At 49.3% G+C, this 13,781-nt stretch overlaps 2 protein-coding genes across 2 annotated transcripts in view; both read right to left on the bottom strand.

Moving 5' to 3' along the window:
* The window catches only part of ZAN (zonadhesin), a gene marked incomplete at both ends in the record, with an annotated part of 32,093 nt that extends 26,229 nt beyond the window's left edge, over positions 1-5,864 (bottom strand). Inside the window, 7 exon segments of the mRNA XM_081052861.1 lie at positions 228-392; positions 2,706-2,858; positions 3,564-3,651; positions 3,805-4,076; positions 4,243-4,389; positions 4,857-4,909; positions 5,788-5,864. Of these exon segments, the coding sequence (XP_080908987.1) occupies positions 228-392; positions 2,706-2,858; positions 3,564-3,651; positions 3,805-4,076; positions 4,243-4,389; positions 4,857-4,909; positions 5,788-5,864 (955 nt within the window).
* A 3,762-nt stretch (positions 5,865-9,626) lies between these two features.
* LOC308499422 (small ribosomal subunit protein eS1-like) lies at positions 9,627-10,449 on the bottom strand (the record flags this gene model as incomplete). The annotated part of the gene is given in 2 exon segments (XM_081052862.1): positions 9,627-10,017; positions 10,019-10,449. Coding segments are annotated over 2 exon segments (807 nt in total). The 5' UTR covers positions 10,435-10,449.
* Between the last annotated feature and the right edge of the window lie 3,332 nt (positions 10,450-13,781).

Below are 13,781 nucleotides of genomic sequence, written 5' to 3' on the forward strand. Positions count from 1 at the left end.
GAAAAGGGACTACCTGGAATGTATTCTCCTCCTCCAAATGCAAGCACATCTTTCTCTCCAACCTCCTGGCACTTTATTTTCCAGAACCCAGTGCCCTGCCGGCTCCCAACTCCACTCCGTGGAATAATCTTACATTTAGCCCAGATTTCCCTAGACCCGTATCTCCCCCATCAACCCAATCCTGGAAGATGAGCCTCATGTAAATCCCATGACTTCACCACTCTCACCTAAGACGGAAGCATAGATGGTGAGGGCTGCGCCGGGAGACCGGCCATGGAGGGTGTAGTGGAAAGACAGGCTCAGACAGCCTGATGACTGGCTCAGGGGACTAAGGAGAACAGATTTCTGCATTGGTTTTGCATTCTTAGGGTCCAGGAGCATGTAGAAGCCGCCTGTGGAGGAAAAGGTCAGTAAGATGGGGTGGCCGAAATATGGCTCAGGGATAGGGCCTGAGGGGAGGGCAGGGGCCCCAACAGCTGCCTAGCACAGCCAGCGCTGAGGTGGGCCTCCACCCGTTTCATGACTGGCCGACGTCTTCAGTTCTTCCAGAAGTGTTTGGTAGCGCTGGGTAAGGACATGCGTGTCACCCTATGAAAAGTGGCATCCTCTCAGATGGAGCAGCAACAATCAGAACCTTATCCTTTGTGCTCTGACTTTTTAAGTCCCCCAGAGTCATGTCCTCTTCCTTTTCTCGTCCCACTGTACACAGCCATCTCACACAAACTGGTGAGAGAGGTCTGGTCTGACACAGATGAGCAGGTGTCTCCCCACTCCATCTTTGCCACCAGTTCAGGCAGCCAATCAGCATGGATCTCGTTCCAGGGCGCAACTAGTAGTAGTAGCAAGTGGCTGAGGTGGGGGGGGGGGGGTTTGTGGTGGAATACAAGCAGCCACTGAGAGTGAGCATGTGCGCATGCGCAAGCCGAGTCGCAGTGGAAGGTGGAAGCGAGAGGAGAGAGCTGAAGAGGAGGAGAATGAGAGGGAGTGGGAGAGAGGAGAAAGAGAAGAAACAAGGAAGGAGGAGGGAAAGAGAAGGAAAGGATATGGTAAGTGGTGAAAGAGAAAGGAAGGAGTGGCGATACTAGGACATCTGAGAAATGGGAAAGAAGTGGGAGAAAAAGCAAGGAAATGTGTAAAATACATAATTAAGTGAGAAAGATGGTAAAAGTTAGAGAGAGAGAAAATTAAAACAATAACAACAACAACAACACTTACTGAAACTGCTGGGCATGGGATACGGTATTAAACGCGGCCGGGGAGGGGGCGGGCAGGGCACAGAGACAGGCTGGCCCTGCCCTGCTCTCGGCGGCGTGTAGGGGTGGGGCTTAGAATGAAGGTGAGTGGGGTTTCCCCTCTAAAAAGCAAATCTCAGGCAGCAGGAAAGCCCAGAGGAGGGATAACATGGAGTTAGATGAGGGCAGAAAGGGCTGTGTAGGGAAAGGGAAAGCCGGAGAAAAAGAGAAAGGAAAAAAAATGAAAATAGGTGGAAGGAAGGGAAAGAGAAGAAAGAAGTGGTAGAAACTCGGAGGGGAAATTAGGGAGTATAATCTTCTGTTTGACTTGTGAAGCTTGGCATGGCATGCACTCAGTAACGGCTGGAAGTGTATGTGGTGTGGAGCAGATTGAGAGCAGAGGTGGCTTCTCTGGGGGAGAGAAAAGGAGCCCAAGGCGGGGGTGAGGAGAGAAGGAATAGAAGGAGGGAGGGAAGAATGGGGTCAACTGTAGGAAGAAGAAGAAAAGAGCCAAGAGCACAGGGAGGTAATGGAAAAGTAGCTAGGGATAGACATAGGTGAAACAGATAAGAAAGAAAGAGTATCTCCTGGATTATTGCAAAAGCCTCTTAAATGGCCTCCCTGCGTCTGCCTTTGCCCCTTTCCTTCAGTAGATTCTCAACACAAAAACTAGGTGATCCTTTTAAACGTAAGTCCGTAAGTCCGATCAAGTCACTCCTCTGCTCCACATCTGCAGACCCCCTATCTGTGCAGAATTAAAGCCACAGTCCTGACAATGGCCTTCAAGGCTCCACGTCATCAGTCCCTCCTAGGGCCCACCGGAGATCATTCTCTCCATCCCAACCACATGGCTTATACTTCAGTAGCCCCCCAGCCCCGGCTCCCACCAGCCCACTGGTAGTTCAGGGCTTTTGCATGTTCTACCCCTTGAAATTTTCATGCCTCACTCCCTTACCTCCTCCAAGTTTATGTTCATATGTGACCGGAATGAGCATAAACCCTGACCGCCCTGTTTAAAACATACAGCACCCCCTTGCACTCCCAATCCCCTTACTTTGTTCAACTTTTTTATTTTTCTGACAGCTCTGCTCACCTTATAACTGTATCACTTACTTTATTGTTTCAGGACCTGTCTCCCCTTGGCTTCCTGCTGCTCCTTGTCTGTTTTGTAGGCTGCTATATCCTAAGTGCCTGGGACAAAACCTGGCACTTGTAGGTACTCAGTAAATATTTGTTGGATGAATGAGGAAGAAAGGTGCTGGATTTTCCAGGTAGGGCTTGTAGGGTGGCAGTGGGGGGAGCTGGCTGGGTGCATGGAATTTGTTTTCTGCCAGGTAACTCTACCTGATAGAGATTTGAGGTTGCTGGGGTTCAACCCAGACCATCCCAAGTTGTTATTGTAGGGTTCAGGCAAACATCATAAACTCCTGTGAGGCCACTAAAAGCCCAGAAAGGTGTGTGGCCATTACTCACTCCCGGGGTTGGAGAAGTCATTCTCAGGCCCCACGTTTGGCATCCCCGACGACCCCTTCTTCTGGACCCACTTGGCCCCAGAAAGCGTCGGGATCCAACTCCAGCCACAGAGATCATTTGGAGTGTCGAAGCTGCACATTTGCATTTTACAGACTGAGGGGAAAGAAAGGAGGGAGGAGTTAGCTTTTCTTAAGAGGAGGCAGCTCTGAAAAGCATGCATCAGTCTGGAGACAGAATTCTGAGTCCCAATCTGGGTCCTACTAAGAGCCATGGAGGGCTTTCAGGCCAGCTACAGTCCCACTCCCTAGCAGCTGGTTCCTGGCACAGATTACTTAAACCGCCCAAGCCTCAGTTTCCTCACCTCTAAACTGGGAATAACAGTATCCACGTAAGGGAAACATCTAGCACAGTGCCTGTGCTTGAGAAGTGTCAGTTTCTTACACCCAGTTTCTGAGATCTTCCTTCCCTTGAATTTGCTCCCCTCAAATCTCGGACATCAGCTTAGTGGGCTAATTTTGGATGGATCTAGGTAGTAGCCAGGGTGACCAGACGTCCAGGTTTGCCTGGGATTGAGGGTTCCCTGAGATGCAGGACTGTCAGTGCTAAACTACAGACAGCCCAGGGCAAACCGGCGTGGTTGGCCAGGCCACTCTAAGACAGGTATCACCACAATTCTGTTCAAAGAGAACCTCATTTTAGATGTGGCTTCTTCAGGAGTCAAAGGTACAGGATGGGAGGGTAGAGGGAAGCAAGTAGCCTCCGCTCTTTAAGAAACCAGGGGCATGGTTCATGAGCGACTCCTGCCTCCCGGGGCAGATGGTGAGGCTGGGGAGGAAAGCGGAAGAAGGACAGGCTCACCCTGATTGCAGGAGCCATGGTAGACAGCGATGGCGTCCAGAGAGATGTCCAGGTAAGCAGTGCTGCCCCTCACTCCTTCAAACATCAGCTGTGGGAGGGAGGACGGACCACCGACCCGTTAGCCCCTTTGCTTCAGGCTCCCAGTTTCCTGCCTGAATTCAGATGGCCCAGTCCCACCCCCTCCCAGGCCCCCCAACACTCAGATTCCCACTGGGGGCCTAGGCTCTGCCCTCGGCCTCACCCGGCTGGGCAGGGTGTGCCCCATGGGCACAGTGACAGCGGTAGGCATCCAGGAGAGGCTCTGGGTGTTAATGTGTTTCCAGAGCAGGTGGGAGTGCTTGTGCTTGGTGCTCCTGAACAGCAGCAGTTTGAGCTGGGCACCCCGTGACAGCCCAAACATGTGGTAGGCGAAGTGTACGCACAGGGGACCTTGCTTCCATATGGGGGGGCTGCGCAGGCGGGCCACCCCACCCGGGGGGAAGGTGCTGGAGTCCATGTGCAGGTAGTAGCCCTCTGAGGAGGAAGAGCTTAGGACGGTGAGGTCCTGCCATCCCCAAGCGCTTGCCCCTACCCCTTTCCCAGAGCCCAGGACCCACTCCCAGCTGCCTCCCTGCTCCCTCCACCCAGGTCTGCCTGTGCCCACCTCTCAGCTGCCTCCCTAAACCTTAGGCTTCCTTACCTCCATTGGGGTACCCCCCGGGGGGTCTGGTACTGCCAGTGTGGGAAGGCCCACTGGCTCGAGTCCAGTCCCCGTCATCTGTGGACACTTGTGTCCAATCACAGAAGGGTTTGGAGTTGTCCTCAAAATTACACTGGGTGATAATGGCTGGGAAGAAAAGGCCACCAGGAGAGGGTAGAGGGCCAGCGGTGGAGCCAAATTGGAGGGGGAAGGGGTTAGCGGGACTGCTAAGCTTAGAGAAGGAGGCCATTAAAACTAGAGTCCAGAACAGAAACTGGGGAAAGATAATCTGAGAAACAAGTCATCTCTTAGGAGAAATTCAGGGCAGGAGAGGGGTGAGGTGGGATGTCTAGGTCTGGGGTCGCAAACTGAGGTCCCTGGGGCTGGAATTAGAGGGCAGGCAGGCTTTGGGCAGCACACACTTTGTTGTTGTAAATTTGAATGGGAATCTTTTAGGCAGGGCTTGTCGTCAACTCTTCCACAATTCCCTCCATCCTCTGTCATCTAATGGTTGCCCTTCACACATTTATTTCATGATTATGCCATCGCCTAGCCCTGAGGGCACGTGGGTGGAGAGGGAGAGAAGCTCCGAGTAGCCCTGCTTTCCAACTCACCGTTGTCTCTAGAGCTGCGGGCGACTGGCTTCCAGTCTGGAGGCTTCTCTTTCCTTGAGATTAATTTGGAGAAAGAACAAAATGTAATACTTGTCATTATCAAGAATTATAAGCTTCAATGACTATGAGCTCACCTGAAGTTTTCATCTCTCCCCGAAAAAATGTCTTCCCTGAATGTTCCTCACATCCCTGCCAGAACCCTCCATCCCTCTATGCCCTGGCTATCAAGCATGGTTGAGTCTCAGGTGAGGAGGAACCAGTTTACTTCCTGGGGAATCTCCTTCCTTCACTAGAGGTCTTCTTATCCTAAAGCTTAAGTTTCCCCTGTAGAGTAGGGACCATATGGATGCCACATTGTAGGTGTGCGTTGGAGGTGGTATTGCCCCAGCTGCATGCAACTGAACACAGAGATGATTAACAAACGGACAGCACCTCCTCACCTTACAAATTCCACAGAAAAGGTGCTGCCCCTCCTCAGGTGGCATGGACCACATCAACCAGCCCTTAGTTTTAGTTGTTCAAGTTCTACTTGTTCACATCCCCGCAAACAAGCTCCAGGACACTGAGCTATCCATCATTTCTTGCTGCCTCCTACTTGAAGTCTCTCCTCTCTGCTCAGTGTGCCCTAGATTTTGTCCATTTTCCGAGGACTCGACCTCTCTCTCCTCCCCTGCCATCCTCAGACCTGTCTCCCCAGCTTTGCACCTCTTCCCTCTTTCCTCACAGTTTGGCTCTGTCCTGCTCCCACTGAACTCTCTCACTCCCCTAAGTTCCAGACTCTCAGCCTTATGGGGCTCCCTCCATTTCTGTTCATCCTCCTCTTCGCATCCCAGTGGGCTGTGCCTGTCATCACTAGCCTGTTTGCTCCCTCCAACTTTGCCCCTCACTCTTCCTCAGAGCCACCCCCAATTGCTCCCTGAGCCCAACTTACCAGACAGGGGCAGGTAGATGGCCCTGGGCCCAGGCAGCCGCCACCAGCAGCACCAGAGTCCAGATTGGAGGAGCCATGCGGGACTTCAAAGGAGGTTCTCAGAGAGGGGAAGGCAGAGTGAGGAGCCCAGGCCACTTAGACACCACTGACCCTCCACTCTGGACATACTTCCAAGGATGCCATGAAAACTGGACAATCGGAGAACTGGATACAAAATCTATGCGGGCTGAAATTTAAAATCCATTAGTAGAGTTAAAAATCAAAATTGAGAGGAATGAAATGATAGCGAGAGAGAAGGAAAGCAAGAGAGAAAAACAAGAGAAAGAGACTAGAGAATCAGTCCAGGAAGTCTAACATTCAACGAAAAGAGTTCAAAAAAAGAGAACACACACACACACACAATTACTTAAGAAAAACTACATAAGAAGAGTTCCCAGAACTGAAACATGAGTCTCTTGATTAAAAGGGGTCAAGTATGATGAATGCAAAGTGACCCATGAAAGGCATGTCATAAAATTTCAGAATATCAGGGGTGAAAGGAAGATCCTAAACACTTTCAGACAGAAAAAAGCAGGTCATATTAAGGATCAGAAATCAGCATGGTGTCGGACCTTTCAATAGCAACCATGGATTCTAAGAGGCAGCAGAACATTGCAGAATTCCAACAGAAAATAATTTCAAACCTAAAATTCTATAGCTGGCAACAGTGTCCAAAGGCGACTGGAAGGTCTAGTGAAGTGAGGTCTGAAATACTTATTGGCAAAGAATTGAAAAAGACAAGTCACAGGAAGAAATACAACCATCCAATAAATATTGGAAAAGATGTTCTACTTCACTAGAAATGCTGACCAAACGATCCCTGTTATACTGACAACAATTTAAAAGTTTGATGCCATTGAGTGTTGGCCAGGATGCAGGTAGAAATACTCAAATGCATTGTTGATAAGACTGTATGTTGGTGAAAACTTCTTAGAAGGTAATTTGACAATGACCATTAAACTTCCAAATGTGCATATCTTTGTCCCAGCATTACCTTTCTTTCTAAAGTACTACTTGATAATATGATACTGTCAGCGTTTATTCCTGACTTAAAAAAGAAAAAAAAAAAGGAATCCATGGATTCCAAAGGTGGAAAGAGCACCTAGAGATATGTTAAATGAAAGAGGTGAGTCACAGAAAAAGAATTATAGGGTAATCCCATTGATGTGAACTCCCAGAACAAAGGTATGTGTTTACATACATAATCAGGTCAAGGTGTAGAGATGGAACTAGCAGGACACAGCAAGCTGTTCACAGTGGTGACCTCTGGAAAGGGGTCGGCAGGGTTTTCATGTCTTCTACATATTGACGCATCCAGGCGTTCCTGTGTATAAATATGGTTTGTCTTTGAGAGATCTTTGAGGGGCCTGGTTGGGAGGAAGCCAGACTGAGGAGGGAGAGGAAGTTGAAGAATGGGATCCCAAGAAGAGGCGGGGACAATGTTTTAAAGCGGTTCGGCCATCTAAAGGAGGCTTCGAGAGTAGGTGCAGAAGTTGGGACAAAGTAGGATCTTTTCAAGATAAGAGAAATTTGAGCCTCTGTAAATGCTCATAGGAAGGGTGCAACAGCCAGAGAGAGATGAGAAAAGGGCTCCTGGGAAGGTGGGAGGGAAAAATTTAAAATACAGACAACAGGAGGTACAAGCAGCTCTGTGAAGAGAATGGGGAGGGGGCTATGCAGACACATGTTTAGTGGTTTCTGTTTCATCTGTAAAGTAGGAGGCAAATGGAGAAGGTTCTGGTCATAGGAAGCCCTCTCAGACGACCTTCACGCCAGTCCTGCCCACAACCAGCTCATCCCCACCTTCCTGCTTGCTCTAATGCCAGCCCTGTATCTTCCATTGCACCCGTTCCACCTTTCAACACATTTTATAATGGCGTTAATACTTCACTCCGACCTGCATTCCTCTGGTGGGCAGAAAGATCAGTGCTTGGTAGGGAGAGTGTGGAAGGAGTCCCTGACCCGGGTTACTGGTGACAGGAAGGGAAGGGAGCTGGTTAGGGAAGACTTCTGCAGGAAGTGACACCTGAGGGACTTCCTCACAGACAGAGATGGTAATTAGGCAAAGAAGTTGGGAGGGTGCATTCCAGGAAGAGGAAATGTTCCAAGCTTGGAGAGAGCAGTGACACTTTTGGAGAATGGCTGTGTGTGTGTGTGTGTGTGTGTGTGTGTGTGTGTGTGTGTGTGTGTAAGACTGGGAGAAGGCAGGGGCCCTGCATTGGAGACCTAGAATACCATAGATGTGAGGAGACACCAAAAGGTTTTAAGCAGCAGGAGCGACTCGATCCTGGGGAGCTGGTATGGACCAAAGAGAGGCTGGTTGGCACTAGGGAGACAGAAGAGGAGGTTGTGGAGGGTGAGAGATGCGGTGTGGATGGACGTTAATGTCGAGGCTGCAGGAGTGGGGCTGTGAGTGGATCAATAGCTTTCCAGGAGCCGGGAACAGCAATGGTTGCAGACTAACCTAACCAAATGTCATGTCTTGTTTATAGCAAAGATACTGTCCTCAATGTCCGTGTGTGGGAACGAAGTCACTGCTGAGCATGAAAGCATGGTGCTGACAGCCCCACGCGGTGTCCTGCCCAGTTCCTCATTCTGTCAGCAAACCCTTGGGGGCTGTTGGGAGCATCCAAATAGGGGGTCCCACCCCAGCCAGAGCAGCTCCTTTTACCAGTTTCATAGATGGTAATTCTACAGAAGACTGCAGCTGAAAGGACAGTTTTGCTGCTTTAAAAAACCCCATTGACTCTCCTTGTACACACAGAGCTGTATCTAGGCTGGAGGGCTGGCCCACAGTGAGCTGAGCTATCGTGAGTCCAGATTTCCTGGTTGTTGTTCTTTGTTGTTTTGTTTTTCAGGAGGGTGCAGCTCCCCAGTGGCCAATACAGAGATTAGACCGGCAACCTTGGTACTACCAGCACCGCGCTGTAACCAACTGAGCTAACCGGCCACCCCAAACAACCCCTACTTTCAAATCTATGTTTAGGGTGCCGGGCAAGTGACAGTGATGCCTGGGCAGGTCATTCTCCTGGGCTGTCAAGGAGGGGATGGCTCAGCCTAGCACCAGGCGTCTAAGAGGGAATTCTGCAAGTCCCTTTGCAGCCAGCAGGAGTCCTCCTGCCTATCGAGTAACAGCAGGGCCCATGCTGGGGTTACACCCAGGGAAAGAGGGATCCTGTGCCCCTTTACTTCAAAGCTGGTGATATAAAGGACGCCCATCCCAAACCCTGGTCTACCCTTCCTCCAGACCAGGTTGGCAGAGCAATTAATGAAAGGACCGAGTCAGGAAATGGTTAACCTGGGGAAGAGTAGCAGAAGCCAATTGATCCACAGCGCCTCCTGGTTGGGCAATAAGTCCTCTGAAAGCTGCTTTTCCTGACCTCCCTTTGGCGCCACAGAGCTAGACAGTCACAGCTTCCAACCTGCTTGGATGTGGGGGTTGGGAGCTCAAGGCAGGATAGGAAGGAATGGAGGGTGGTGGTGGAAGGGAACCATTGGGCTCTGCATTTTGGGGAGTCAGGAAAGCGCAAGGCCCCAGATGATTTGTCATCCGACAGGACTGGCAGCTACAGGAATAAATATGAGATACCCTTGACTATGGAAGACCCCTGGGAATTACTCCAGAAAACTGGAATCAGTCCTGGCTTCACTGTGTGTCGTTGGGCACTTTGCATACCCTCTCTGGACCTCCGTTTACTCATCTGTAATGTGGAGAGGATAAACTTAATACAGCCAACTTTTTTTTTTTCAGAAACAAAACATCAACAGGGCTTTATTTGTCACCATGAAAAGTGGGATTTTTAAACAGATTCTTGGACTGGATTCTTAAACAGATATCTTGGATATCCATCAGCTCGTTCAACTTTAGCACCTGTCTCATCCCCAGTAGCTTTTCCAGAGCTGTTACCTTCACCATGAAGCTCCATGAGTTTTCCCAATTCAAACTTGGGCTTCTTCAGCATTTTGACTTTTCTAACAAAGACGTCATGGAAAGCATAAATAGATTGGCAAGCCTTTTCAATGTCTTTTCCAATGCTATCGGGAATCAATTTAGTGACCACTTCTTTCAAGTCATTTGTCTGCACCTCTCGGGCCATGATTTCCATCATCTTCTTCCTGATTTGGCGGACCTGTTGATGCTGAGCATAAGAAGTCTTCCGAATCTGATTGTTGCGTTTTTTTGTAAAACCAACAGAACAGACGAAGCAAATAACCATCGGTAGTCTTGACATCAACATGAGCTTCAATCATGGTCTGCCATTTTTTGACCAGGGAGCACATTTTGTCACGGGTAAGATCCATGCCATGGAAATTAGTCAGGCAGTTTTTGCCCTGAACATCCTCAGTAATTAACTTGAATTTCCTAAATGCAACTTCATCATTCTGCAGACCAGTTAGGCTCACTTCAAAAACACGACCCTTGAGACCATCAGATGCAATTTTGGTTCCTTGTGTTCTTGTGACTAGCATTTTCCCAATATTTCTTATATTGAACATAGCCGGTGCTTTCCCATCATACCAATCTTTCTTAGAAAATGGGTCAACCACTTTTTTCCTGGCTCCTTTCTTGCTGCCTTTCGTAAGGCGCTTATTCTTACCGACCGCCATGGTGCTGCTCAGAGAGCCAAAAAGGGGCCAACGTTTTTTAAAAATAAGAAATTACGTGTGGGTCACATCACTTTTTTAATAATCAGTTTTTAAAAGTCAAGGAGGGAGATTATAGGCATTTGGGCATGACTCACATAAGTTGGGAACCCATACCGTTGTCTGTTTTTCTGTTGCCAACAGTCTTTCATAATGTCACAGTTTTATGATGGAATTTTAGAAGTATTATCCTTGACCAGCTGGAAATAATATAGTTAACTTTCAGCTTAGATTCCAATGTCTAAGAGACCCCGTTTAGCTAACTCAACTCCAGCAACAGTCACCTGCTGTGGTGAGACTTGTAGACAGTAGTTCCAGAAAAATCCTACGCAGCCTGTGAGCTAGGGTAAGTGCTTTTGGTCAGCCTAATGTTCAGACCCAGGGAGAGGATTTATGCCAGTAGTACCCAAGGCCAAAAGGCTGCAGTCAAGGTGGGAGCTGGGGCTGCAGGAGGTGGCTGAGTCGGCCCATAATGTTGGGAGGCTGAGTGGTAGGTATCTTCTCCCTATCCAGGGAGGAAGTGGGAGCCTGAGGCAGAGGATGGAGTGGGAAGGAGTTGGTAGTGGGAGCTGGACATGCCTAATGCCTCTTTCCTTTCTCCATTCTCTCCCTCTATTCTCCTCTTCCCAATGGTCTGTGCTTCAGTTAGAAGAGGGACCCAGACTCAGAGAATCTGGCTTCTGGTCCTGGGCCTTCCTCTCAGTGTCTTATGATCTGGGCAAACCCCATAATATCTCTGGACTTCAGTTTCCTCTTCTGCAAAGTGGGGCTCCTCTGCCTTCCCTGCCTTCTTCATGGGGTTAGGACAGCAAACGAGAGATGCCCAGGAAAGCACTTTATAAATCGCAAAGTACTCTACAAACAGAAGGCATCTCCATTAAACAACGATTGAACCCACCCACTCAATTGGACTTGCTGGCTCCTGTCCCACCAGAAAGTCAGAAGAGCTCCATTACTTAGCTTCTGGAACTCAGTTTTAGTTTCCTGTCGGACAGACGGAGGTGATACCTATTGTCCTCCTGTTTCCTGGAGCTGTGGTGAGAATCACAGCAGCTCATGTAGTTTCATGTGTTGTCAATCATAGTAATAATAGTACAGAAGAAAGTTCACGCTCCTGGCCTGCATTTGAAGAGCCTCCGAAATCTAGCAATGCCCTCCTTGCAGTTCTGTGCTTCTGCATAGGGACTCTGGCCGTCACCAGGTTCTTCACACCCCAGGCCTCTGGGTACCCCACATCTCAGCACTCAAGTAATATACCAGGCTGACTATGATTAAATCTTTTCACCCCTGGGGACTGCCTGCTATGGGAGGACACTGGGCTGTGAGTAGCATGACTATCATTTCACATTTCCTAGCATTTAGTGCCAAGGTACACAGTTGGCACTCCACAAATGAGGAATGAATGAATTATTTTCAATGTTCTTAACATATTTGCCCATCACACCTAGCCCAGGTCATACAGCTCCGGTTCCATTAACTACTTTTGTTGTTGCTGTTTAATTGAAAGCAGTAAGAAGTTTGAAGAGAAGCTGAGTGTCAGTAGCCCGAAATTCTAGGGGGAAAAGAGCCAGGGGATGTGTAGGCAGTGACTCAGGCTAAAAAAGTGGTGGACAAGGCTTTGGGGTTATGAGTCCTAAATCTCAAGTTCAGGTTCTAGCTGTCGTTTATTATCTGGATTCCTTGGACTTGAGAACAAATATCTTAGCTTCAATTTCACCAGTAAGAAAGAGAGATTCCTTCCTTACTCGTTCAGAACAGTGGGGCAAGAACCAGATGCCATATATGGAAACCACTGTACAAATTTTTATTGAAATGTGCGAGGTCAGAACCCTAAGGGTTCTATTGCTTTCGGATTTCTCTAGCATTTCCTAATAGAGCCTGAAGAAGGCACTATAGCCCAGGAGCTGGGTTGGCCAGGGAGAAAATTCATGTGTGGGTCCACCCCTCCCCTGCCTCCTCCCACCACAGCTTCACCCCTCCCCATACACACGTATAGTTGACAAATAGCCTCCAACCCCACAACCTGTCCATAATTTTTCCTGCTGCAGATGACAGGCAAAACATTCTCTCCCTTTTGCATGTTTGCAGGGTGCAGGCTGACTTCTCTAGTTTTGTGATATAAGTGGAAAGACTGATCACCACATACATGTTCGTGGCCAGGACTGGGATCCCGATAGTTTTCTGACCTCTTTTGCCATTAGCACAGATCTCTCTTGGGCACTGCTTTGCCCCTGGAAGCATTATTTCTGGGAAGGAATTTGAAGTTGGTTGTCAGAGTAAATGGTCAGATTAGAAGCAGGAGTGAAGGTTGAGTTAGTTTGTTCTGTGTCCCCCATCCCAGGGGAGCAGGGAACAGGTACGGATTTTGTGGAGGAATGAGCAGAAGAGGAAAGGGGCGAGTGTTGAGGGAATTCCTGCTGCCTTGGCCTTGGGCAAGGTACTGTACTTGTTCATCTATAAAATGGGAATGACGGCAGTTACTTTCTCATAGAGCTGCATGAGGAGTGAAGAATAAGGTCATAGAAGTGAGCTACCTAGAGAAGCAGTGGGCACTGTGCTCAATGAGTCGGCTGTCTGGGAAGGTGGCTCCTCTGCACGGCTGTCTGCTGCCCCTTCTGCAAGTCGCAGGGTAGAGCATTAATGGTGACCATCCCTAGACACGGAAAGAGGTCAGTTGGATTTCTAAGGCGTTTGTGTGCTGACGTGGCAAAGGTGGATGCTGGGAATGTGGCATTGGCTGAAGGGGTTACAGAGAAGAGGCAGAAAGAAGAAACGTTGGTAGCTGCCTACTGAGGAATAGCCTTGATTGGAGCCACCTTATTGACCATTGTGGGTAGAGCCTGTGGCCTCAGGCCGAGTGGGTCAAGAGGTCAGACAGGCCATGGGAGGCAGCACGTAGGGCCTGACCCCCTCCACCTCTGGTTTCCCAGGCCTGCTGCCTGCTGCCCGGATGGGGTAAGAGCCAGGGAAGTGGGGGGCTCCCAGGAAAACAAAAAGCCAAGAGCCATGTGGTTTCAGTTCTTGCCAGTGAGATTGAAAAATACACAAAACTTGAACCCTGTGAGAGCCGGGGGCCAGCCCCCATCCCATCTTCACAGCTCCCACCACCTTCATTGTCCAGGGGGCTCTTTCTGTCATGGAGTCCCCATGAGACCTGGAGAATTCATGGTTTGCCCCCTAAATTCTCCAGTCCATCCTGTCCCTGCTTGGTAGGTAAAAAGAGAAGTACTTTCCCTCCAGCTTGTCCTGGCATGACAGTTCTGCTGAACACCTAGGTGAGTTCAGTGTCTCCCCAGCGTGGCGCAATCCCG

This window comes from Rhinolophus hipposideros, assembly GCF_964194185.1.
Source record: "Rhinolophus hipposideros genome assembly, chromosome: 7".
Lineage (NCBI taxonomy): Eukaryota > Metazoa > Chordata > Mammalia > Chiroptera > Rhinolophidae > Rhinolophus > Rhinolophus hipposideros.